General features: G+C 40.4%; 1 protein-coding gene across 2 annotated transcripts; it reads left to right on the forward strand.

Annotated features, from left to right (window-relative positions):
- The first annotated feature begins 150 nt into the window (after nt 1-150).
- Nucleotides 151-27,825, forward strand: RNF11 (ring finger protein 11). Of its 2 annotated transcripts, none has more exons than XM_081868313.1 (3): nt 151-237; nt 22,742-22,911; nt 25,192-27,825. In XM_081868313.1, exons 1-3 carry the CDS (start codon nt 166-168, stop codon nt 25,361-25,363), a joined length of 414 nt encoding a protein of 137 aa, XP_081724439.1. In that variant the 5' UTR covers nt 151-165; the 3' UTR covers nt 25,364-27,825. The 2 variants fall into 2 exon arrangements, with proteins under 2 accessions (XP_081724439.1, XP_081724438.1); XM_081868312.1 differs by lacking the exon at nt 151-237 and adding an exon at nt 357-943.
- The last annotated feature ends 56 nt before the right edge of the window (nt 27,826-27,881 follow it).

Genomic DNA, 27,881 nt, shown 5'->3' on the forward strand with positions numbered 1-27,881 from the left:
TTAAAACGACGGTCTTAACGGAGAAAGGTTGCCAGCTGCTTCTTATTTGAGGGGATGCAACGTTACACCTTCCAGACAAAAGTGCTACAGCTGTGTCGGGGGCGGGGGGGAGGCCCTCCTTTTAGAACGAGACGCGTAATCTGACGGGAACTTAATACGGGAAGCATGTCGGGACAAAATGCCTCCTTTGGCGAAAGGAAAAAGCCGCTGGTTTCAACGCCGCCGCAGATGCTGAAGGTGCTTGTTTCTCCCTTTGGCTCGGAGGGGAAGGTGGGGGCCAGGCGTGCAGCGAGAGAAGCCGGGCCTGTAGACATCAGGGCGAGAGGAGGAGGGAGGGGAGGAGGAGGAGGAGGAGCTCCGGAGCGAGAGAGGCCTGCCTGACAAAAGCTCAGTGCGCAGAAGGCTGGTGACCAGGAAGAAGAACCGCGCTTGGGGCTGAGGGAGGAGACGGGCTCTGTGTGTATACCTGGACGCCGACGCCGCTTGCCCTGCCCGTTCCCCCGCCGGAGGGCTAAGCAAGTCCCTTGCCGAGGCCCTGATGGCGGCCGAGGGCTAAGACCGCTCTCCCTTCCCAACCCCGCTGCCATTTCTCCGCCGGAGTGCGGCGAGGAAGAGGGGGAGGCGGGCGGGCGGGCAGCGGGTCCCTGGGGCGAGCCGACTCGGGGCTAAGCTGCTTATGCAGGCTGGCAGGCTGGCATGAGCTTCCTGAGCTGGGCTCCTGCTGCTGCTGCTGAGGGGAGGCCGGAGGAAAGCCGTCGCCCGGAGCTGCCATTGTGTCTCTGAGGAGGAGGAGGAGACCCCCCACTTCCCTTTGGGGAAGATGGGGAATTGCTTGAAATCCCCCACCTCGGATGACATCTCCCTGCTGCACGAGTCCCAGTCGGACAGGGCCAGCTATGGGGATGGGACTGAGCCGGATCAGGAGCCGCCGCCGCCATATCAGGTACCGTGTGTTGGGGGGTGAGGAGAAGGGCAGGGGGGAAACTCAACAAGTTGAGATGAGGTCGGGGTCGCCGTGAGAACGGCTGTGCGTGTCAGACGGGCAAACCCAGGGCTGGGGTTGCGGGGTGGGGAAGGAGAGGAATTTAAAAGGTGGACGGGAAGCCTACAAAAAAAAAACCAAAACACAGGGAAACCTGGTGGGGAGAGGCTTCATTTATTGATATTTGTGTGGATGTACACAGTTTTGTTGGGGGTGTTGTTGTTTTGTTTTTTAAATGAAAATCCCTCATACTTGTGTCATTTATGCAGCGGCTAGGAATCGATATTAACCAACATACGTATACTTCATGACTTGAATGTCAGAAATTGGGGGCCTCTCTTCTGCCCCCACCTTACCCACCCCCAGTGCTTATTCTACTCCTGAGGTTTGAAATTTGACAACTTGCCAGACCTCTCTCGAAGCTGAACCTCTTGCTTTCAGCCTGATGGGGGAGACTTTCTTTGTTTCTTCTTCTGTGCCTCTCTTGTCTGATTTTCAGCGTTAAAATGCTGTTGTGTTTGTCTTTTAATTATGCCGAGCTCCCTTTTTAAAAGGCAGATATATAGAAAACAGCTTTCAGAAGTGAGCTTGGAACACTGTACTGGGCAAAATATAAATAACAGCAACAAAAATAAAACAGAACTACATCTTGGGTTGAATAAAACAGATTGTAACCATTTCTACTTGGAAGCAAGCTCCAAATTTCAGTGGGGATTACCTCTGTGTAAGCATGTTTCACACCTAATTGATGACACTGTTTTTCTGGACCTGATAATTTAATTATGACATTTTAAAATGATGATTTCAGATATAGTCTCTTCATTTAGGCCACAGAACAGGGGTTCTAGTTTTTCAGCTTGTGCAGCTTCCTTTGTTTCTTCATGCGGTGACATCACTGTCTGGTGTTGTTCTTGTCTCATTACCTTGTTAAGGCAAAGACTGTACACACACACACACACACACACACACACACACACTATCTTTGTCTCAGTTTTTTTATTCTGCCTTTCATTATATGCAAAAACAGTAACTCCAATCATTAATTTTGAACTTTCTTATGGCAATAGATCCTATTTCTTCCAAGTGTGATTGACAGCAGGCCAGGGCAATGACATTTTCCTCCTGGATGTTTCTCTTATTCTCTCTCCCTTGTGTCCTCTCTGGTATGAATTTGCAAGTTTTAGAATTGGGATTATTAGCTTTTTATTGTTTTTCATTAATATTTTTGCTGATGTCAAAATACATGAAGAAATTTTAATCTGTATTTGCGTTCATTTTATAACCAGAAAAACACACTTATTTTTGTTTTGGAGAAACAATAAATTATTTTTGTCTCATTGATTTACATCTAACAGTGTATTAATCTAATTTTATTCCTTGGTATTAGAACAGCTGTAAACAGAATGAAGTATTTTATGAAGATATAAGGCTTGGATTCCAAGCAATTATATTTCCATATTTTATTTAAGATAAAGGAAGTCTTGATTCTCCCCCCCCCCCATCACTTTATTTTTTACAGGATATGAGATGTTTTCTTAGCAAGCACTGAATCTTGAAATGTGATTTGCACCCTTATCTCAAACATAAGCCTGGTAAGTTTAGCACATTAAATCATAGTTAAAAACAAACAATGGTTTAATGTAAAAAAGCAAGGTGCACACGGCTCAAAAGTTCTCCCTTGTCCGCTGCTGACCCACTGAAAAACAAGACAGTCTGGCTTGTTGTGACGTGTGAATCTTGGCTTACTTTACTTCTCAATTATGTGTTTGGGGAAAACAAACCACAAACCCATGTTCAGGCATCACAGCAAGCCAGAGAGTCACTTGTTTCCTGGTGATACAGCAGGAGTGGAGCCATGTTCAAAATTCCCCCGGAATTTTTTGCGCTTGGCTTTCGGCCACTTGCGACCAAGTGAAGATGCCTGGGCACCAGGATGGTGCCCGATATCTCCACCATCTGGCAGGCTGGTGCACAGCAGTGGGGTTTTTTGCTGCTATGCTATGGCGCAAGTCACCTGGTTCACACCATAGTGCTTCAGCGAAAGGGCAGTCTCTTCTTCTGCAAGCCAGCTGATTTGCGCAGTTGCGTAGCAGCAGAAGACTGCATCTTTTGTAGAGCATTATGTACCACTCCACATTTTTCCATCTATGTGAGGCAGGGCTGGGGTCCTGCTACAAGCAGCTGTGCTGAGCCCAGCTTGGAGGCCAGCTGCTCACCTGCCCGCTTGCCCCATTGCCTGATCCCTGTGGCGGGGCTGCACCGGTCCCTGCTGCTCTCACTCCTCCTGCTTGCGCAGCCTGCCTTCTCTTGGGAAAGCCAAGACTTGGAGCTGTTCAAGCTGATGGAGGAGGTCCTGCAAAACTTTAACTCCTGATGTTTGGACAGGAGCAGTGAACAACACTATAGTTAACTGTTGTAGCTTGTCTTCACTTACCCCACCCCACTTCCCTGCTCAGTTGTGAAGAATATTCTTACGTTAAGAATGGTCCAAGCGACCATTAAGAAAAAGGGACAGGAATAGGCCAATATATATGTGGGTCAAGTGACTTTTCTTCTTTAAGTTCTCAAAGTTCTTATCCTAGTTCAGGACAGAAACATCTGCACTAGCCAGATGTTTAACTGATAATCAACCACAGTCAGTTCATCATTTGAAAAACAATACTTTAGAGCCATCTTGCCCCAAAATGGCAACTAGACATTCCATTTTGGCGACTGTAACCTTGATTAAAGGGGCCATTTGGCCTCTACCTTATATATCTGTGTTTCAAACATTGGAGTGGAGCAAGAATTTTTAAAGCATACTGCACATTCACATTAAACCATATTTTGTTTTTAACTATGGTTTTAATGTGACCTGTAGACCAGGCCATTTGAACTCCCATTGAGTTCAGTGAGATACATTTCCAACTGAAGTATGCATGCATATGATTGCCGCCTTGGTATTTTGGAATGAGGTTTGATAAAAGACTGCTCCTAAAAACACTAGCAGTCATCCAGTGAAGTTATATTTGCACGTACAAGAGACTGTTCATTTGGCGTTTTTCATTTTTAGCTTGGGTGCATGCATGTATCTGGCATGTGCATTAATCAGGATCACATTCACAACTATCATGTTGCAACGACTTACTTCCATGTATTTAATATCAGGATGTAAAGTCATTCAAAATATTCAAATAATTCATAGTTAACAAAATTACAGGAAGTATTTAATTTATATCGGTCACCTACAGGTGTTTTAGATGATAATTATAGGTTGGTTCTGATGGATTGTTTGAATGATTCAAAAGAAGAGAATGCAGGGATGTTATAGAAGGATCACCAATATCTGAATCTTGTGCGTAACTTTGCACACTTTGGGGAAATAGATGGCACTGAAAACAGTGAGACTTTTTCTTTCTGAGTATTGCTATGTAAGGCTGCTTTTCCTATGCACAGTTACTTGGGTGTACTGTATATTCCATTGAACTCAGTAGGTTATCTCAATAAACATGAATAGGATAGGCTCTGCACAGTTGCAATTATGTGCACACTTATTTAGGAGTTTGTCTGCTGCTGTGGTCAAGCCTGTTGGCATTCAGGAACCTGTCTGGCTAGTTTCTTGCTGCTCCCCCTGTTGGCCAGAGTTAGGGCTCATCACACCTTTTGTGGTGTGCCAGGTACACCTGTGCCTGGAAGCCACAACTATTGATAGTGTGCTTTGCTGTGCTGCTTGAAATAGTTCTTTGTTGTGGCACAAATGGTAAATCCATTGTTAGAGCTAAGCTTGAAAACTATTAGCGCTATGGAAAAATGTGTTCAGTTGCTGTTGGAGACACTTTAATTTTGGCAAATATATGAAAGTTGAATTCATATTGCTAGTTTCAACTTGAATATTTAAATACTTTCCATTTAATTGAGTGTGTGGGTTTTTTTAATCCAACTATATGGTGAATACCTGAAATAGTGTTGCTTTATCAAAATAGACTTTGAGATTGCATTTGACATAATTGTTCTGCTGGATCTGGTTCATCTGATACTTTAACACTGGCTCTTACACATAAGGAGCTTTTAATTAAATAGGCTAGAATAACTGAAAACCAGAGTCACCAGTGCATATTTCATTATGAAGTGGATAATGTAGCTCAATCCTGTGCATGTTTCATTCAGAAGTATGTCCTAATTAGTACATAAAGCTAACTCAGTGTCCATGAGCATAAGACTGCAGCCTAAAAAACTGCCATCAACTCGTAGAAAAGCATTGCATTCCTATAGAAAGGCATATATGCAGAGCAATACTATACATGTTCATTCAGAAGGAAAACTATCAAGTTAAAGGGGTTTACTGCCAGGTAAGTGGGCATATGATTGCACCCATGGTGATGTTTGTTACGGCATTTCCAGCTGCAAAAAAATCTAAAGGCTGTATTGATTTATGCAAGTTCTAGAGAGATCAGATCACGATTTTAAATATTTTTTTGTGAGTCTGTAATTTCTTTCCTGTTCTTGTTACAATACCTTTATGTATTATTCACTGTCTCATAACTAGGCTGTAACCACCAGTACAAGGCTGACTTTAACAGCAAAAGCACATTCTCCCAAAACATAGAATGCCAACACTGATTCTTTTGGAGATGCCATATCCATATTCAGGTTGGACTTGCAAACTTAATTTGTTAGCACGGGTCTCCCCTAATACTTATACCATTTCCTTTGTATTTTTATACATACACAAAGGGTTGTATTAGCACTAACTTTTACTCAGCACAATGTCCTGTTCCTAGTTGGAAGTAGGGGTGAGTGGGACAGCAGAGGAACGCTCACATTTTTCATCCTCTAACAACTGTTGTACAAAAGACATGAAGTAAAATACATTGGAAGGACTAAATAGAAAAATCTACAAAGAGGAAAGGTTACCAGAATGGGGTATCTTTGCAGGTGTTTGCTATTTATTTGAAAGACTTACATGAGGTAATTCCTTTGAGCGATATAGTAAAACTGCATTCTCCTAATGTGGCAATATGGTGCTGCCGTAACAGAGAAATAGTGCAGTTTGTCTTTCCTCACCAATGAGGTCACAGGCACCATCCAGTAAGTCGCTCTTCACACTTGTGCAACTATCACTTCTTATTGTAATAGACATTCTAGGAACAATACTGTTTGTTCTTGGAAGCACATTGTTCTAACCAAGTAACATGATACAATTTTATCAAGTGGTGTTGTGGATGCTGTAACAGCTGGGCCTTCGCTTTAACCCTTTCTGCACTACAGCACCCCCCTCCCTTTGAATGGTGTACATCACTTTGGCTATACAGTGGTACCTCGGGTTACATACGCTTCAGGTTACAGACTCTGCTAACCCAGAAATAGTACCTGGGGTTAAGAATTTTGCTTCAGGATGAGAACAGAAATCGCGTGACAGCGGCGCGGCAGCAGCGGGAGGCCCCATTAGCTAAAGTGGTGCTTCATGTTAAGAACAGTTTCAGGTTAAGAACGGACCTCCGGTACGAATTAAGTATGTAACCAGAGGTACCACTGTAATCCTTTGGTTATAAACCCCATTGTACTCAGTGGACTTGCATCTGAGTAGTTGTTAGTAGGTGAGGTAGGGTAACATTTCAGACAAATGCCATTTGTCTCAGTAAGGCCCATTCAGGGTGATTGTTTCATGAAATTCCTTTTGATCATACTAAATTTATGAACTCTGAGTAGAAGAACAACTGTCATTTAGAAACTAGTTTATTTTATATTTGGCAGTTTATTCAAGCTTTTGTTGTTTCCAGCTCCACTTTTAGCGCTCAACTTTCTGAGGTTTGAAGCTTTCTGATGTCATAAAAGTTCAATTTCTGCAGCTGTTCCAGCTCAATAACTTCATGGCTTAGTAATGGAAAAAGTCACATTCCAGTGAACTTGATTGGACCCAGCATTTATATACATAAAGTTCTCCCTCTCTTGCCAACTGAAAAGAGCATCCCTAAGGGTTCGGGCCTGTTCTTAGAGGGAGGTTAGAGAGCCTTATGTAAAACTGCCCTTACCCATTCATAATGTTCAGAGAATTGTAGTCATAAAGTATATCTGTTAAATGCCAGATGTGTATGTGTGAGACTGTATGGTAGATTTCAATAGGAAAAATTTAAAAATAAAGATGAAATAGTGGGAACTTATTAGCCACCTTTGTCTTTATATAGGATTTACTTTTTTTAGTGTATTTGTGCAATGTTGGGGCATCTCACTTAGATGCTACAAAGTAGGTTAATGGGACAAATCAAGCCAATCAGTTATGTTAAAGTAAGCTGCTGCTGCTGCTTTTTAGGGGGAAAAGCCCCTCCCATTATTTTTTCAAGGCAGACTTTCAAAATCCTGATTCAGTATTGTTCTCTTGTTAATTATATGTTCTTTGCTCATGCTCTATTTACACTGAAGATCTATAGCAGTTCTTCAGGAGTAGTTTATTTATTCTAAATATTTATATCACTTTTTACTTCAAAATTTTAGGGCTCTAGCTATCTGGATGTCGCTGGACTACAATTACCATCATCCCTGGCCATTGGCCACAGTGGCTGGGGCTGATGGGAATTGTAGTTCAGCAAATATCTGGAGGGCCAACAGCTCCCAACCCCTGCAGTAATCCCATCAAGAGGTTACCAGGAGAAAGTTCCATTATTTCTTGTGTCCTGAACAGCACTGGATATGAGTGAATATGAGTGAATAACCATTTAACAAGCTGGTTTTTTGTCTGTATTCTCTTTTATCACCCTGCCAGCTGGTGAAGAGAATCTTGCCATTCCTCTGCTTTCCTAGATTTCTGATTGGGTTCAGAGGCACGACAAGATTCCTCACTACTCCGCAGGACAATACAAATGGCAATACAACAGTTGGACAGCTAAGTTGGTTAGAGCGTGGTGCTGATAATGCCAAGGTTTCAGGTTCGATCCCCATAAGGGATAGCTGCATATTCCTGCAATGCAGGGAGTTGGACTAGATAATCCTCGGGGTTCCTTTCAATTTATGATTCTATGACCAGTTTATAAAGTGGTTACATGCACACCTCGGTAGATTATCACTTGCCTAATGGTTGTCTTTGTTCACTCTCTGTATGAGATAGAAGAAGTGGGCAAGCTCTTTCTGGCTTCTTCATAGGAAGGGGGATTTTCAGTTCCTTCGGGGTTCCACTCCTCCCTTAGCTGCAAGTCAGCACTTTTGACTGTTCTCACACTTTCACTGCGTGGTATGACATTGGCAGTAAATACAAGCTTTCCAGTAACCATGTGCTGGAAAAGGACATTACTTTTGGAGTATGATCCTGAAAGGTAAAAATACTAATATTTGAAATTGTATTTATTTATAATATTTGTGTAAAGGTAAAGGGACCCCTGACCATTAGGTCCAGTCGTGACCGACTCTGGGGTTGCGGCGCTCATCTTGCTTTATTGGCCGAGGGAGCCGGCGTACAGCTTCCGGGTCATGTGGCCAGCATGACTAAGCTGCTTCTGGTGAACCAGAGCAGCGCATGGAAATGCTGTTTACCTTCCCACTGGAGCGGTACCTATTTATCTACTTGCACTTTGACATGCTTTCGAACTGCTAGGTTGGCAGGAGCAGGGACTGAGCAACAGGAGCTCACCCCATCATGGGGATTTGAACCGCTGACCTTCTGATCGGCAAGCCCTAGGCTCTGTGGTTTAACCCATAATGCCACCCACATCCCTATTTATATACTCACCAATAATTAAGCATCTTTGGTCAGTTTACAGTATGTGTGTCATCAGGTCTTCATATATTGGTGAAAGATTATTTAGAGGGTGTTTGCATCTGTTTTGATGTATGTAAGCGGGTGATAAACTCACGAGACATCGATGGTTACAATAACGTCATTCATTTCTGTCATGGGACTCGGCTGTGTTTCCTTCTCTTCTCAAAACTGTCATTTATTACAGTAGATTTGTTTCCACAGCAACAGACTTTGGTAAATAGTGGAGTGCTGGAAAGGGTTGGGCTTGGGTGGGGGAGTGGGAGCTTTGCTGTGTTTTCAAAATGCTTAAGTCACATTGTGCTTTTACGATGCTCAGTTTTGCTTTATCACTTATAGAACTTGTGTCTGATTTCACAGCAAATGATTTATACTGATCAAAAATGTAATTCTATTCTAGGGAAAATACAGCAGAAAATGCTTAATTCCGAGTCTCTAGCTATGGAGAGCACACTCCAGCTGTATTTGTGCATGGAAGACAGAATGCAGTGACCTCCATGCATGCAGAGACATGCCATGTGCCAGGTTTGCACACTGCCTGTATCTGCATTCGGTCCCTGAGGACTCTTGGAGCATAAAAACTATATCATATGATTGCCATTCCAGTATTATTTTAAAAATGAGCTAAACCAAATGTCTTACAAACCTAATTTGGTTTGTGGGCTCTTCAGATTTCATTGTCTGTGTCATCACTTACATTCAGAGGTGCTCGAGTGCTTCAAAAAACTTGTTTAGTTTCATGCTCATCCCTGTTTATCATAGTGTCAGCATAGCTCAAGGACTAAGAAAACTGTACAGTTTAGAGTAGTAGTAGTTTTTTAAAGAGAATTTAGCATCCTGGTCCTTACCTCTAACATGTTTAATTGATTTTATGAATTTATATGCTGCCCTTCAATTTGAAAAGAGTTCCAGTATTCATTTTCTTTAATAGGGTGATAGCCTGCTTTAAAGCTCTGGTGTCCCAACATATCTGTGGTAAAATGAGGGGAAAACAAAGGTTATTAATGATTTTATTTTGTGTGGCTGTTCCAGGTAGAGTTTATTAATCCACTCTGATGCTGAATTGCTGTAAGAAACTGTAATCTACTCAGCTGTTCTATCGTAATCTCTTATATTGGGACAATGAATTTACAGCAGAAGTGATACTGTTGTTTGACTAAACTTCAAAAATCTCATTATGTTTCAACAAGATGTATTGGCTGAACTCCAACTTTGGTAGCACAACTGTATTCTGGCTAACTACATTTTCCTTGTAGTTTAATACAGAACAGCTATTCTCAGTCACTCCTCTATTTAAGCTATCTAAAATGACAAGCTGCCAAATTGCAGGCTTGATACTGCGCCAAAATGCCTGCAACGAGATAGTTGACTAAGCCTGTAGTCACCAAACTACATCTTCCAGAGTCATGTTGGAACTACTAGGACTAACTATGGGATAAGTGGAACCACAATTCACACAGTTGTGCCATCAGGGAACGATTTTGGGGAAGAAGTACAGGGTCTCACTGAGATAAATGAACAGGGCTGGCTTACTGAATTTTGAAGTAATACGCAGTGCCTGCCAAATGGGGGAGCTGCAATTGACAATAGAGCCAGTGTTGAGCCACCCTATGGTATGATTAGTTCTTTTGCTGCTTATTAGTCTAAGTTGCCCTGTGCTCCTAAGGAAGAAAGGGCAGGGTAAAAATCTTATAATTAACACATAAATTTGTATAAGATGAACTGGTTTTTGGTTTGGGGTTTAATAGCCCCATTATACTCATTCTCTAGCAGCCATAACATAACAGCATTGTTTGAAATATACTATATAGCTCTCATTGCCAAGATATAGAGCTCTTTTTGTACACACTAGGACATTGACTAGACTTAACAAGTAGTCCCAAGCCAACAAGCCCCTATATGTATACAAAGAAATTTAAACAGCACCATGTACTCTGTGGTGCAGGATGCTATGTTGTTTAGAAAAGCATGAGCAAAAGTTACACCTTTGTGAGCAAAACTTCGCCATGCATTTCTCTGATCAGTTGGTGCAAACATAGAACAACCATGGAGGGAAGGGCAGCATTTCACACTGGGAAGAGTGGATTGTGAATGTTCCTAAGGCTGATTCTGAATATGCAAGCTATGGTTGTAGGGAACCAGCACCACATCTGTGCTAGGCTCAGTAGCCAGCATAGCAATATTGGTATATTGTGCTACTTCTGGGTATTAATGAGTGTGAGGTTTTTAGTACGGTAATTGTCTATAATGCAATTTCATATTAAATTGTGGTGGTCTGTTTAAATTGTGTCCAATACTTTGTCTTGAAACTGGCGTAACACTTTACATCTTCTGCCTCCAAGCTGATGTCACATAGAGTTTCTTTCATGTTTTATTACAGGCATGAGATGACTTCCTCAAGTTACTTCCATATCACCATTTTTTAATTAGTACAAGTCACTGATTCATGAACTCGTTAACACTGGAATTCTTTTGAGACTTTCTAAATCTATATATGTGTATATACAAGAGTCACAGAACTGACATTTGACAGTCATCCCATATGTGAAAAATAATACAGGAAGTACCGTATTTTCCACCCTATAGGACACACTTTTCCCCCTCCAAAAATGAAGGGGAAATGTTTGTGCGTCCTATGGGGCGGATGCAGGCTTTCGCTGAAGCTTGGAGAGCGAGAGGGGTCAGTGCGCACCAACCCCTCTCTCTCTCCAGGCTTCAGGAAGCTATCCATAAGCCTGGGGAGCCCGCGGGAGTTCCTGCAGGGCTCCCTAGGCTGCGGATAGCAGCCTGCTTGCCCGGAGCGCGGGGCGCACTGAAGCAGAGCGCCCCGCGCTTCGGGCAGATATCTGCAGCCTAGGGAGCCCTGCAGGAGTTCCCGCGGCTGGGGGGGGGATATTTTTTTTCTTTATCTCCCCCCTCCAAAAAAACCTAGGTGTGTCCTATGGGCCGGTGCGTCCTATAGGGCGAAAAATACGGTAACTCTTGGTGGGTGGGTGTTTTTTAAAAAAAAGAGTAAGAGTGCTTTTTTATTTATTATTCATTTCATTTCTTTATCACATTTCTTTATAAGTTTCAAAATAATACAAAGAAGGCCATGTACAGTATGCACATTTAACACAGCAAAGTTAACAAAAAAAAATTTAAATATAGCAAAAGAAAACATTACTAAAGGAAGTCAAATTAACTGCACATTTGAAACAGCATAGTTGGCAAGAGAATAAAATATTATCTTAAACATACAACATATATTTCTGCTGTTACTGCCAATAGTGGTTTAGGCTTGATGACCTTGGTCTCCACTAAGACAGCCAGTATTGTCTCTCCAGCAGCCTCAGCCTTTGTAAGTGGAGTCAGTCAGGACCCTGCTTTCCCAGGCCCGTAAAGGAGCAGATCTTCCAGGACTCACAGCCAAGATTTATTGACATTGCTGCAGTTAATAAATGAAAATCACAAGTCTCTGGTTCATAGGTATGGTGGTATTGTGTGTGTTGATCTAACGCATAGATGATTCTGCAGTATTGTGGAGGTTGGTTTTATTTATTTAGTTTTTATTCCCTTCTGCCCTCATGATTGTAAGAGAAATGATAAGATTATTCTGCAGGGCTCCGTTGGTGGCCGATTTCTGAGATGCCTGCATTTTTCTAACTGATCTATGGGAAACATTACATAATACCCTGAGGATCTAACCAGGAACACCCAGCATTAGCTAGATTCTGGACCAGAATGAACAATTAGCTTTTTCAGTTGTTTTATGTTTCCTTTAGATAAAATTCCAGTTAGTGCTTTGGCAATGATATTTTCACAGTGCAGTATTACAGCAGCCTAAAATGAGTAATTCAGGCAATAAGGCAGTGGACTAGGAGTCAGGAGACTTGGGTTGTGATTTTAGAATTGCAGTGTCTTTCTTATGTGCATCTTGTCCAACAGCTTTGATGATGATTATTTTTTCTTAAACAATCATCCTCCAAAACTCAGTTTCAATAGCTTCATCTCTATGGTACTTTACTAAAATACAGAATCTGGTTAAGTGTATTTAAATGCACTGTGAAGGATGCCAGGCTGCATTTATGTTGTTCCTCAGGTGGTACAGCTAGAGAGATACTGGCTAGCATTAAAATATTCTCATGATAATTTTGGTTTACTTGTTAGGAAAAGTAGTGATCATAATTTGATCTCAGTTGTGCTAAACACTATCAAAATATAGGAGTGTTCGTATAAAAAGCACCTTCTTTAACCAATCTACAGCAAACTAAAAATCTAGCATGCATGATGTTAAAGGAACGTTGTGTGTATAAATAAACCTTTCTCAAATTTAGCAATATAATGTATTTGTATTTTGGGGGAAATGGTTTTGTTATGTTTTTTGCTAGTTTGCAGTTGAGTCTTACTTTCTGAACTCAAAACAGTCAGCTTTCAAACCAGTGGGAGATCAGAGGCTGTGGTAGCCATTCTCCCATCAGAAATGTCATCAGTACTTGTGTTTGATCAAAACCTAAAGTTTGGAGTGAAATGCTCTATTTATTTAGAACCTGAATAAAGTCCTAATCCACCCAGCTTACAGTATGTTGGTTATATGCTAATATAGCTAAATACTTAACCCTTTGCATACAGCATATTGCTTTGCCCTATAAATACACAAAACAATTCCCATACATTGACCTGATATTCCTTACAACAGCAGTGAAAGGTAGACTGGTCTTATATTTGAACCAGGAATTTCACAGTTCATGTTATTAACCATCCTAGCAGCTAAGAAAATATTTTCTTGAACATAGACAATCTGTGTTTTTAGAGTTGGCATCTCTCTGTCTCAGCAGACAATGGAAGAATGTCCCTTTGGGGGTGAAGTCAAACCATTGGAGAGTTACACAGCACCTGTTTTGGCTGTAGAGACATGTTTTGTTGCAGCTGGGGCAGATGAAGGTGTCTGGTTGTGCTGATGCAGGTGTACAATGGCTTTCCTTCTTTCTGCTGTCCTCTCAGCAGTCATTCCTCCTTTGGTCACTGCAATGGATACACAACCTGATTATCTGTCTCCAGGCACAGCTTTTTTTAAAAAAATAAAAAATACCAGTGACCAGGTTTTTGGATTTTTTTTTTTTTAAAGTATTATCAACCACCTTAGTGAATATACTTCTTTCTTGCATGTATCCTTAGTGCAAACATATATTCTGTATTAGAAGTGGTTGAGCTCTGAATGAGATCACTCTTGGACTTGTGCCCTGCAAACTGAAAATGCACAGTCACAGTAGGGATAAGCTTTGGGTTATCACAAAAAGGAATATAGTACAGTGGTACCTCGGGTTAAGAACTTAATTCATTCTGGAGGTCTGTTCTTAACCTGAAACTGTTCTTAACCTGAAGCACCACTTTAGCTAATGGGGCCTCCTGCTGCCAGCGTGCCGCTGGAGCACAATTTCTGTTCTCATCCTGAAGCAAAGTTCTTAACCCAAGATACTATTTCTGGGTCAGCGGAGTCTGTAACCTGAAGCGTGTGTAACCTGAAGCATATGTAACCCAAGGTACCACTGTACACGCTTCCCATATCAGATACATTAGTGTAAACACATTTTATTCAACATAAAGTGCTTTTTGGTTGCTGTTCAGCTGTTGCAATAAGCAAAACAAAAAACCAATTTTTGTAAGCTGTATGGTAAAATTGGAGTGTCTACTTCCCTCATCCGTGAGGGGAATTGTTATTGTAATTTGAAAGAAACATTTTACATCTTTGGATTAGGGGATAAACTAGGGCACCTTGGTTGTGCAGAAAAGGGAATTTCAGCAGGAATAACTTGCATGACTGCTGCTAAAGGAGCAGAAACCCTTCCCTCTTTTACATCTGGACAGTCCACTTTGGAGCCTTACCAATTAACAAGGTAATTGCTTTAATCAAGCAAGGTGTGGGGGTTTTTTTGTATCTACTTTACTTTGTTTCTAGCGAACTAAAATGAACTCAATATGCAATGTTTTAGGGTAAATGGGGTCCATTTTGTGTAGCACCATACAACACCATTCATTTGTCTTGTTTGGTCATTGATCCTCACAGAATTGATGGTGTCTTAGTTGCTGTTGCTGAGTCCCTCCAAGTAGGGGGCTCTGGTTATTTTAACAGTAGAAGTGTCAGCTCCAGATCTTGTTGCCATGGCCAGAGAGAGATGAGAGATTATACAAGCCTAAGGCTTATTCCAGTTTGTGCACATAATGCTAAACAGTAGTAGTGTTGCAGCCAAAAAAGCCCCACCAAGATATCTAGCCAATTTTAAAAGGGAAGAACTAGGAGGTTTGGTCTTACACACAAAACACTTAAGTAACTTTCACCTCCATCTTGGACAGAAGTTGGGTGATCTGGTTTAAATAAGAAACAGCAGAATTTTCCACAGGCACACATATCAGTTGGTAACTCCTACAGTGTATAAAATAAAATAGTCCCAAGAACAAGGATGGAAATATTTTGACTAGGTTGGTGCTGAGAGTGAATTGTGCATGGATGTTGCCTGATTCCAAGTCAGAATATCCATCTAGTGAGCCAGTACTGCCTACTCTGACTGCAACTTTCTAGGGTCTCAGGCAAAGATCTTTCTACCTGAATATTTCAGTTGGATATGACAAATTGATCCTGGGAGCTTCTGCTTCCAAGGTATGTGCTCTATCATTTAAGCTATGGCCTCTCTCCAAATGTGATCCCTCACACATGGTTCCCTATTTATGCAGATAGGCATTAATCTGCCAGAAATGCCCATCTGTTGATTAAGGTTAAATGAGTATGAGACATATGGCCAACCAGCATGGAGATGCTCAGTCTGTAAAAATCCTAGGGATCGTATATATGCTCCTCAAACAGAAACAATTTTCACATTAAAGTGAATTTGTAGGGAACACAAATGGCAACATTTCTAAACTATCAACTGTTGTGGGGACATACTGTACATAGATATTATATGCTATTTCCCTGACTGTAATCTCCAAAAGCAAGGAATTCCTGCCAACTCTGTTCTGAAGGGATGTAAGGGAGGGATTTGTCCATTTCATTGATTCTTTAAATTTGTGCAGTTTGTATATATTGATTCTGTTTGTGCATCCCCAGTATCATCCAAAGAAGCTGATAAACTGTTGGTTGTAGAGCAACTTTGCAGAAATGTTGAAATAATGTACTTTTCTGTTCTGAAAGTAGTCTGATCATCAAGCCAGTTTTTAAAAAAATGCATACTGTTAAGAAGGGGGTGAAATCATGGATCAAATCCAGGCTTTCTTGGAAAGATCCAGGCTTTCTAGAAATCAACTTTCTAGATCCATTTCAAATGGGCTTAGGTCCGGTTTTGGCACAGGAACTGCTTTGATCACCTTGTATGATGACATCTATTGAGAGAGAGGGAAATGTAGCGATGTTAATTTTCCTTGACCTCTCAGCAGCTTTTGACACCATCAAAAGTCCCTGAATCAAGGTTGGCTAACTCTGTAGTCCTACAGATGTTGTTAGACTTCACCTCCCATTAGCCCAACCACTGATCAGCAATGATGAGAATTACAGCCCAACACCACCTGAATGTTCATAGGTTGGCCACTCTTGTCCCATGTTATGATACTTGGAAGTATTTTATGCTTAGTAAGAGAGTTGTATTTGTATCTGAGGTTTCAGATATAGTTCTGTAAAAGTGAAAGCTGATGATTAAATCTAAACAGTCAAGGAAGTAACGCCCCTCTGATATATTGCATACAAGGTAACTGCAGTGGTTCCGTTCCTGCTTCTTCTTGTTGCATGCATACTTCTGCAGCGTGGTAGCATCTATCAAAACACTGGAATAGTCTGGGTGCCATTCTACTTAGGAAGCTGTTTATGTGAGGCAACTTTCTACACAGTTTAGCCAATTTTAACAATGTTGGCATAACCCTCACTCTTCACTTAAGTAGCTTCCAATGTGGAATGAGCTACTGGTTCCATTTCTCATAGTTACCATGTCACAAATATGGAGAAACAGCCTGTGGCCTGATTCATGTGCTACTTCAGCTGTTTGATTTGGCTTGATCTCTCCTGCCTGAAGTGACACAAGCACTGGCTGATGGAAGAGTTGGGGGTTGGGTGGAGGAGAGGAGCAAGCAAACAGCAGTAGTAAATAAACTATTAAGGAAGGAAATACTTTCTCTCGTCTACAGGGTAAAATGATGCCACTCTATCCCATTGGCTTCGTGGTAAAGCCAGTCCTGCCAGGTAGTGTTTAATTTGGCTGCTTTGCACAATATTTTGTATTGCCCAGGCAAGGCTGCTGTTAACAGGAATGGTTTCTTCAGTCCAAGAAGCAATCTCTGTAAATCTACAGTTAATATGCAAGGCAGGTGGAAGCATGAACAGACTTCCATAGAAAGGCTGCTGGGATTTGGAAGGAAGCAGGGATTAAGCGGGGGCCACATCCATTGTTGTAGTATTGTTCATTGCCCCTTGGAAATGAGTTATTTTTGCCGCTTTCTCCAGACAAATGCTTTTGACTTCCAGACCAGGCTGTGCAACCTTTCTGCTGTCCTCGGCAAACACAGCACTTTCTCAATTTGCAGTGCTTAAAATTAACATTTTTTTCTAGTGTGTAAATCGTGACTTATTGGATTTTCAGGAGTAGCTCCTGATAACAATGAATTTTATGTAGACCCTTCCCTTCTTCCACTTCAAAACAAAACAACTTTCTAAGGATGCATTCAGACCAGCACTTCTGTTTATGCAACTGCTTCTGATACTCCACACCACATCCTGTGAATCTTATCGCTGTTTGCACTCTGTTTCCTGAATTTTTTATTCTCACAAAAGCTTGTACCTCATTAAAGAGGTACAAGCTGGGGTTGTCCATGTGAAGCACCTTGGAGATTTGGATCTGAACTATATGGCTGCATGTTCTTTTCCAATGAGGCTGAATATGGGACTTTTGCCAGATAAAATGAAATTTATCACACCTGGTAGGGACAGGAACCAAGTGAAAAGCAGCACTGATGAGCCACTAAACTCATCAGGCTGAACTGTACCCTAAGACATTGTCCTGGAATGAGGGAGCATGCTGTGCAATAATTGAAGTGCAGAAATTAGTTGCTTGTAACAAGGAGCTTTATGCTTCATTAAAATAATTATTATTTCTTGCTCTTCACTTAATTCTTTTTTGCCAGTTTCCAGAATTTTCATTGGATGGATGAATAGTCAGATTCCAGCCCCATTGTCTTGGGGTAATTCATATTTTTTAAAATGCAGAAATTTAATGAAGTTTATTGTAGTTGTATGTTGGGAAAGATTGAGGGCACAAGGAGAAGGGGACGACAGAGGACGAGATGGTTGGACAATGTTCTTGAAGCTACGAACATGAGTTTGACCAAGCTGCAAATGCATTCAGCATTCAGCAATACAAACAAAATAGATTTTATTATTTTTACCTTTTAAATATTAGCTATGAGTTTAGATTCTAGTAAGTATACAGTCTTGAGACATGGAAAGAATCACAATTATGTAAATAACACAGAGACAGATAACTATCTACATAGAAATTTATTTGTGGCTTGGTGGTTTAGTGCAGGGCCCTGTGTGAATCCAGCCACACATTTGAGATCAACAGACATCCTCTTGCACATCCCGTTGCTTTGTGGGGTAGGGAAGTTATGCATGGTCAGGTATTTTCAGTAGTGGCACCTGCATTACTTGGTTCCCTCTATCACTTAGCAGAAACCCCTTAGATATTTTTTTATATAATAAGGTAAAGGTAAAGGGACCCCTGACCATTAGGTCCAGTCGTGACCAACTCTAGGGTTGCGGCGCTCATCTCGCTTTATTGGCCGAGGGAGCCGGCGTACAGCTTCCGGGTCATGTGGCCAGCATGACTAAGCCGCTTCTGGCGAACCAGAGCAGCACACGGAAATGCCGTTTACCTTCCCGCTGGAGCAGTACCTATTTATCTACTTGCACTTTGACATGCTTTCGAACTGCTAGGTTGGCAGGAGCAGGGACCGAGCAATGGGTGCGCACCCCGTCGCAGGAATTCAAACTGCCAACCTTCTGATCGGCAAGTCCTAGGCTCTGTGGTTTAACACACAGCGCCACCCACGTCCCTTTTTATATATATAGTGGTAAATAATATTTTATAAATAAATATGGGACAGAAGGTAAAGAAGGTAATGCTGTTTGGACACAGCAGCTTATGTAGGTTGATGTCTTCCTGCTTTTTTCTGTGTTTTGTTACTTTTTTAGCCAATGCTGTAGCAGAATGCTGTTTATTGCATTCCAATTTATGTTTTATTGGTTTATGGATTTTTAGAGGATTGTAAACTGCTCTGGGGACTGTTATGACTGAAGAAGCAGGGTGAAAGCTATTTAATAAAATAACTTTAGTACATATAATATTGTAAGTTATAAATGATAATTTACAGGAAAATGCAGTAAGATTAGAGTTGAAAGCAGAGCCCTCAAAGTAATCTGTGAAGCTGGTATATCTGATTTATCAGCAAACTCAGTCTAAGGGTCCTCTTGTGGACCCCAGCCCCCTGAGGTCAGTCAGGTGGCAGCCAAAGGGGCCCTTTCCTTAGAACTTTCTAAGGACGTTTGCTAGGTACCACCTTTGTTGTTTTTAAGTGCCAGATTGTCCTGTTCCCTTACACTTCATCTGTGGTTTGCCGTTCTTTAAAGATCATGTTATAAGCAATCTTTTTTTGTGGCTGCATTTATTGTGGCTAGGGGCCTCAAAAGCCAGCAGTGGTCTAGGCCTCCCCAGGCCTTTATTCAACCATCAACATTAGGTGGTTAGGGTTATGCTCACAGTTATGAAAATTGTAGGAAAAAGCTCTCAAATTACAGCCTTTTATCTATAGTAGACAGCAGGCACCCTAAGGAACTAGGTTTGGGTAAACAAAAGAAGGTAAAACAATATATCTTTTTAAAAAATCAAAATTGGTATTTAGGTTTTCTTTGGTATAATATTGTACATCAATATGCCCAGGAAAATGTTTTTGTAATCATGTTAGATGTTTTTAATGGTGGGGGTAAGAAAAATGACTACCCTTCAATTTTTATAAAGTTCACTATACAGTTTGTGTTTGTTTGCTTTTTTTGCTATATCCCTATCCTGCCTTGCTCTGTTACATACCTAGCCTCCACAACAGATCCCAAGAGTGGGATGTTTCAGGGCAAACTCCCTTCTAGTTTGTTTTCAGGTGTCAAGATTAGGCTCTTTCTGTCTTCTTGACTATGCTTTTGTGTTCTGATAGCATATACTTTCTTTCAGTTTTAGTTACTGCATACAAGGGTTCAAGCTCATATATGTCTTACAGGAGTAAAAAACAGAATTCTCTTCTCTGTTGTGGTCTAGAAGCTCCAATTCTAAATATCTGAAGCAGTTCAATGGGCCACAATCTAGCCTAGAATGGTCTCCTTGAGCCAACAAATTTTGAGCACACCAAAGTCAGTGCTATGATTTGTAACAGTCTGACAATCAGTATACCTATTTTTAACTAGTATTTGTGGCACAGCACAATATCGGTTGGACAGACAACACACTTGAACAGCAATTAGAATATTTTCTGATTTTTTTTATATAAATCATGTTGAACATTGTATCAATTTATTAAACTGAATAAAGTAATCTTCAGATTATCTTTATCCAAGGATTAATAGTTTCCCAGCTACCACTGACCTCTTTTCAAAGTATTATAATATCATTATTAATGGTTATGCTGGCTGGGGCTGATGGGTATTGTAGTCCAAAAATCCAGGAGAGCACCTTGCTGTGGATGGCTGAACTAGCCACTTGAAGAGTCTGTATTATTTTTCATAATTTAACCTCTTTCTTAACACTAGAAAACTTAACATTAACTATGCATGCTATGAAGTTTGCTCTTTATCAACTTTCCCCCATACCACACATAATTGCATATACCTCTATCATTTCTCTTCCCGCACCCTTTACTCACTTTCCCCACTAAAGCAACACGTTTAACATAACTTTTCCTCTCCAGCCCCCAAAACATTTTGGTTCTCAATTTAGCACTTTTTTCAGGTCAATGATATCCTTTTTTTAGGTATGGCAAGCAGAACTTGAACATAGTATTTGTATAATGGTAGTATTATGATATAGGCAATTTTATTTTCAATCCCTTTCTTTCATGGGATTCTAATTTTCATAGCTGCTGCACACTGGGTTAGCATTTTCATTGATCTAGTTCCCCTAAGCCCAATATCTCTTTCCTAGTCAGTTGCCAATTAGCATAATTGTGAAGTGGGTTTTTTTTTTTAACCTTATCATGTGTTACTTTATACTCCCCCCCCCCCGAATGTAACTTCTTACATAGAATCCACATTTGCCATTTAATGCCATTGCATCCAGGATTGTAGATAAGGTCTCCACTTAACCACACCCTGTAACCCCAAAACATAGTTAAAGAGGAGAGCTCTTATCACAGTTGTGAGTCTGTACAACATGCTGAGCAAAACCTTGGCTTGGCTGCCACCCATCTATCACCTAAAAAGACCAGGGAGGAGCAAAATCTACTCCTCGCAAACCAGCATGTTTGCACTAAGCCATGGTTTGGCTTAGTGTGACATGCAAATGTGGATGACATGCTGCAAAATGCACAGACCTGCCATAAAAAGTTGATAAATGCATCCAGTTTGACCTTTATTATTGAATATTGCTGTTCTTTAATTTGATTTCTTATTTGCAAAAAGGGATGGAAGATACTCAATAGTTACACCCCTGTAAAATAACATACACTAATTGTCCAAGGATAAACAAGGGCTTCTGGATGATAAATGAAGGGCACAAAGAAAAGTGGAATGGGGAAGTCTCCATTTTACAGTCCGTAAGCGCCTTCTGCTGAAGATTAACAGATGTCCATCTGGCAGCTCTCATGTATCCATTTGTTCATAGCTTTTGGGGGGGGCATCGGGGATTAAGTGAAACTAGGAATCCCTTCCATTAGTAATTGGTCTTTAAAAAATCACTGCATGGTAACCTGCCATTTACATACAGCATAAATGTGGGAAGAGGGGTGAATCAAAAGGAAGCTTTTTACAGGAACTGTTCTGAGAAGTTGGCTGTTCGGTATAGAAGATGCTGAGTGTTATATGTGTGCTAATGCGTGCTAGTGTGTTCAGATAGATTATGTGATTATTCACAGTGTGCATACATACTGGGTATGGATGGAAGAAAACAAAAAATGCAGCCAACAGTGAGTCAGCTAAAAATCATAATTGCACAGAGGTGAATTTTATCCTTGCCCACGTGCAGCTCTTCTGTTGCTTCGTGGCAACACAGTTGTGTATCCACACTGAAACTACATTGATGTGGTTGTGCAAATGACCATGTACCTGTGATTGTTGAGATGGCACACCTTAGCCAGGTGATGTAGCTGCACTAACACCACACAAAAAGGAGTATGTATTTGAGATATTGCTACAATAAATGTGCCTGGAGATTTTATAGAGACTTTCACTTAAACTTTTAAAATGTGTGTGTATGTGGTGTTTTTTCCATTTAAATAGTACTAGTTGTATTGTCTGAGCACAAGGGTATTCAAAAACCTTCAGTATTGCAGATGTTTGAGTGTTCTGTTACTTTTCATTTCTATGAAGCTAACTTACAACATCAAGTTACTGTTTGCTTTAAGCAGATGATGAGACTGATGTCAAGTAATAGTTAAAATATATAATTTTCTCTGTATTGGCAGGCCATATGCTCATCAGTTAGCCAGCCTGCAAGCATAATTTTCCAATTCTCATGTCATACTTATGCATTTGTTTTAACTAATCCATAGGCAACTAATGGAAACAAAAGTCAAATTGTCTGTGCAGAGAACATCCTAAAATAGATCCATGCCAGCTTCCCAGCAATGATGGCACTGCAGTTTGCCCCATTTTATGGCTTATAAGACTAAAAAGGAGAATGAAGTGTTACACAAATTTCCTCCCAGAAAGAAAGAGGTTTAAATTTCCATATACTGTGAACTCCATTTCTATCATTAATTTAAAACTGACAAAGCAAATGCATTTGTTTTCATTTTCTTTCTTTTAATTTTAGGAACAGGTTCCAGTTCCAGTTTACCATCCAACTCCCAGCCAGACCCGCCTAGCAACCCAGCTTACAGAAGAGGAACAAATTAGGATAGCGCAACGAATAGGCCTTATACAGCACCTGCCGAAAGGAGTCTATGATCCAGGAAGAGATGGTTCTGAGAAAAAGATCAGAGAGTAAGTGCCATTTTTTTGTGGTAACATCACTTAAGTAATGGCTTTTAGTGCAGCTATTTCGTGTATTTACATATCAGTTTTCATCAATGTGTAAGTTGCTTCTCATCAGAATAATTGTTGCAAAGAAGAAATTAGATAATGCAATATGTGAAAACATCAGAAAATATGATAGAAGAAAAAAATCTCATAAGAAAAATCTCATAGATCAGATAAAGTTAAGCAGATCCACCACAGGCTTTGCTGAATAAGAATTATCTTGCAGTGATAAGGAACCACAAAGATGTAATTGTTCATGCTACCAGGGGAAGGTTATGCCACTACTGAGAACACCCATATTCTCAGTCTTCTTCAGAACCTTTTTGACATAGGCTGCTTCCAGACAGTAATTTATTGTGGAATTAGTGCTGCTCATGCATGTTAATTTTTTCATGCATTCCACGTAACATTAATGTCAAAACAATCCCAGCCCATACTCCCCTCACTTTATAAACTGGATTTTCACCACCACAGAAAATCATGTAAGTATTATACTTCTGCAGGCACTAATGGCATAGATGCTTGTTAGTGCATTTTTTGGATGAGTGATTTCTTAAATATAAAATGCTGTTTCAATAGGTGACCTGTAATTCCAGACCCCTATTTCTGTTTACCCCAAACCTGCACACAAGCTAGCCACCTAGAGAATTTGAGTGTAGCTGTTTTCATCAGCTGTTGTAACCTGATGAGGAGGAGGAAAACTTGCAGTATTGCCTCAGACTGCATATACAATCACTCTTATTTCTTCCTTGCCGAACCACAAAACCAGTAACCCTAATCCAGTTGCGTTTGTCATGCTGATTTCTGAGGGGCTCCTGGCGAAGTGGGGTGGGGGGTGGCACATAGCTGTCACAGCTGAGTAATGACTGAAGAGGATGGACAACCTAGTGGATACTGTGAGTCATGACATCATTTTTGTCTAATTCACAATGGATTAATTAAGAAACTGGGTTGCCCTTTCTGGTTGCAAAAAGATACTCCTAATTAAGTTCCAACATTGCCTGCTGATCTTTGAAGGTGGGCCTATAGGGAAGGTCATATCAAGTGAATATAGTAGTAAGTTTGTTTCCAGGAAGACCTCCCTCTGCTAAAAAGAAACTTCATAAGGCAGCAAGCAGTTTCCCTCCACATGTCTCTTTCACACCTGTACAGCTCAGTGCTCCTAGTAATTGGATATGCTCTTTCTGTAATGGCACTACAAGGCAAACACACTTATAAAAGAGGGGGGGGGACTCATGCTGTGGGTATTTCTAGACTGAATTTGAGTTATATTTTGCTTTCCTTCATGGCTCAAAGCAGCTTGCAACTTTAAGGTATTACCATAGAAAATGATTCCAGAGTAAGCTACAAAAGAGTCACAATAAACTTTGGACCACCAGGGGAAAAAATATCAAGAGTTGTATCTAGCATTGCCTGTGCAGAGTTGCCCTCATGTAATGAAGCTTCTTCCCACCCCACCTCCCTCAAAATCTCCTGAGCTTCCTCCCACCTTCTGGAGCAGATGGAGGGTGTGTGGAGGCTGCAAGGGAAAGTTCTGTTAGACAAGCAGAAGTCTGCTCAGTTAGTGGAACAACAAGTATTTGATATGGCTCCAAATCTACAGGAGGGAAAGACCTTCCTTAGGGCCAACCAAAAGACCACAAATGATGCTGAATGTTAAGCAGAAAAAGGAGTAAGAAAAAAGTTGGCATGATAATATTGCCATGAAATTTGCAGTTATAACAGCCTTAGAGTTCTGCTGACTTATTTGGATTAGCCTCTGCTAACTGATTTCAGGTTACATCAGTGGTTGATGGGAAAGAAAATGTCCATGACTGTTAGTGCTATTTTTTGAAAATAAAAGGTCTTGAACCTGTCTCCAACATTAGGCATAACACATGCATGTTCCCTGTGAGATAAAATGTAGAAGTAAAAAAGAGAAACAAAGTAGTTTTATATTAAAACTATAGATTAATTTTAGGTGCTGCATCAGATATAAGCAAGTGCAGTTTCCGTTCACTTATTCTATTACTTAGCAACTTGTGGATATGAAACCCCTGCAACAGGTATGGTTCTATAAGCAAACATAGGAATCAATAATAGTAGAACCAAAGAATATTCAAAATTATTTAGGAAGGTTCTACATCTCTAAATTTTAAATGTTAGCAACAAGCATTTCCCCTTATGCTTTGGTAAGAGGTGGGCAGGTTAATATTTCAGCTGAGTTCAGATTCTCTCCATCTTGTTTCTTTTTTTCCTTTCTAGATGTGTGATCTGTATGATGGACTTTGTTTACGGGGACCCTATCAGATTCCTGCCATGCATGCATATTTACCACCTGGACTGTATAGATGACTGGTTGATGAGGTCTTTCACGTGTCCTTCCTGCATGGAGCCAGTTGATGCAGCACTGTTGTCCTCCTACGAGACTAACTGAGCCACAGCTTCTCTTCTGACCTGTCAAGGAAACCATCCACTTTAAAGGGGTTTGATCCTTCGCCATTTGCCCAAAGAACCAGGGATTAGGAAACGAAATCATGCACAATAAAATCTCATTTCTTAAGAATAAAGAAATATCCTGAATAGCAGACAGAGGGAGGGAGGGAGGGAAGGAAGAAGAAACACATTTATAGACTATAGAAAAAGTAGGAAGTTATTTTTATGTAAAGCCTTGATCCAGTGCTTACAAATAGTTGCTCCTTAAGAAAGCCTGTTAGCACACCCATACAGAAGAACTGTGTGAATAATAAAATATGTTAAAAATTAAATTGTGTGGATGCAGCTCACCAGGAAGTTTCCTGTTCAAGCTTCTTTGAGATGAATGACAAGAATACTATTGGGGGGGTGCGTGTGTGTGTGTGTGAGAGAGAGAAAGTGTGCGCTAAAAGGGAGAAAGGGATGCTGGAGTATCCTTTGTCCTAAAGAAAACTGCATTTTTTGTTCAGATTGCTTCACAAGTTCCTGGTATTTGGGTCAATGCTCTATTTACAAAAAAAGCTACATTTTATAACACTGGCACAAAAATAGTTTCAAGCTTGTTTGCACAGTTTTTTTATTCATTGGAAATGGAATCCATTTTGCCTTAGGTCTTCTAAAATAGTGTGTATTCTTATTTTGGGGCTGGCTCTATGCTTGAAAACCAGTTTATTTATAACATGTTATAAAAGTGCTATATTTTGTTTGCAGTTAGGATTATGTGGACTTTGAGAAGATCTCCTAGCTTGTAAGCAAACTTGAGATGCACTTTTTTCTATATGAGACATTTTAATGTGACAATATTAAAAGAAAACCAACACAAACCAGTATTTGCCTTTCTAGTGTTTCCTTTCATCATTTTCTTTCTAAACAGAGTGCAGAATTCAAATACTAAAATTGATCTTAAATTTATTAAGTTAAAATGGAGCATGACGAAGACAAGGTAAAGATTACCCTGCATCTCAGAAACACAATTTGTTGGGGATGCATTCTTTTTAAAAAGTTTCATCTTGGATCATATAAAAAAAATACTGCATCTCTTGTTTTTGTAGTTCTTAGATTCTCAAGACCATACTGTGTCTCAGCCTCTGTGTATTAAGTGTACCTTTGGTATTCTTTTGGTTGGTATAGTAGTCGTATCGGCAGATATTAAAATATTCTATATTTTATGTTTTATATGCAAAATTCATATTTGGCAAATAATTACATAAAACTGATCAAGTTAGTGATCCTACGGCTGGTAAGGGCTGTTCCAAGTATTTACATTTATGAAACTAAAAAGAAAAGTGATGTACTTGATAGATGCAGTCTTGCAGAGAGGGTAGTTGTAAAAAAAAAAAATCCACTGTGGAGTTTTGTTCTCTTAAAACATTCTTTAATGTGACCTTTATACTTTTGACTTAAAGCCAATATGTTGAAACGTCTTAGTTTAGCATGAGATGCAGGCAATGTATCAAGGACTGTTCTGATTGTTTTGGCTACATGATTCGAAGAAACTGTATGTAAACAACTACTGCACTGAAGACTATGTCTACAGTATAAGCACCACAGACTGTAAGCATTCACCTAACAAATTCCATCAGCGGAAGCTGTACACAAGGACTTATGCAACAGGGCTTTCACCCCTCTCCTCACCCCATGCTTCCTGAAATTGGCTCTGGATGTGTGTCAGGAGACCCCCCAGAACAGCATGCAAGGGGAGGAGAGGTAGGCTTGTTCCATCTGGCAAGCTGAAATGCTTGGGCTGATGGTAAGATCAGAAGAGCACAATGTGGAATTCCTCCCTCAATGATATAGAATAGAGCAATTACATGTAAAATAATTTCTACAGGATTAGTTGGCAGATTGCAAAAGTATCCACTAACCTGTGGAAGATGCTGTATCAGACGCTGTAGACTATTTCCATTCAAATGCCTTCCATATCCCATGGTGTGTAGTGGTGTATACACAGCACCTATGCAAGCAGCCTTTCCTATTTGTTTTGTTGGACAAGGCAGACTCGGGCATACTCCAAATTGCCCTTGTAAGTGAAAAGAACAAAGGCTGGGAGGACTTCAGTGTTTGCATCAGAATCGACATACCTGCAAAAGACTGCTGGATTGGGATGATTGTTAAAGTATAAATGGTGCACTGTTGGAAGAAAGTAACTAGCAGTATACAGTCATGGGTTGATTTGCATTTATATTGCAAACCTTTTCCAGTTCCCCTCCTTTAATTCAGCTATTCTTAATTACAGGAAGTAAATCTGAGAAAGAAAAATATGAAGTTGTGCAATATTTTCAGTAGTAAATCATACTACCTTTCTTATCATTCCACCTGTTGTTTTCCATATATGTTGATGTCTATCTTGTCAAGTATTATAGCCAGACTTTTCTTCTTTTACCTTGGATTGTTAAATCGACAAATGAACACTTTTTAAACACCTTTTTCTTGTTCATTGTTGTTTGTTCCCAAGATGATTTTCAAAAGACAGAGGCAGG

This window comes from Podarcis erhardii (genome assembly GCF_964252035.2).
Source record: "Podarcis erhardii genome assembly, chromosome: 6".
Lineage (NCBI taxonomy): Eukaryota > Metazoa > Chordata > Lepidosauria > Squamata > Lacertidae > Podarcis > Podarcis erhardii.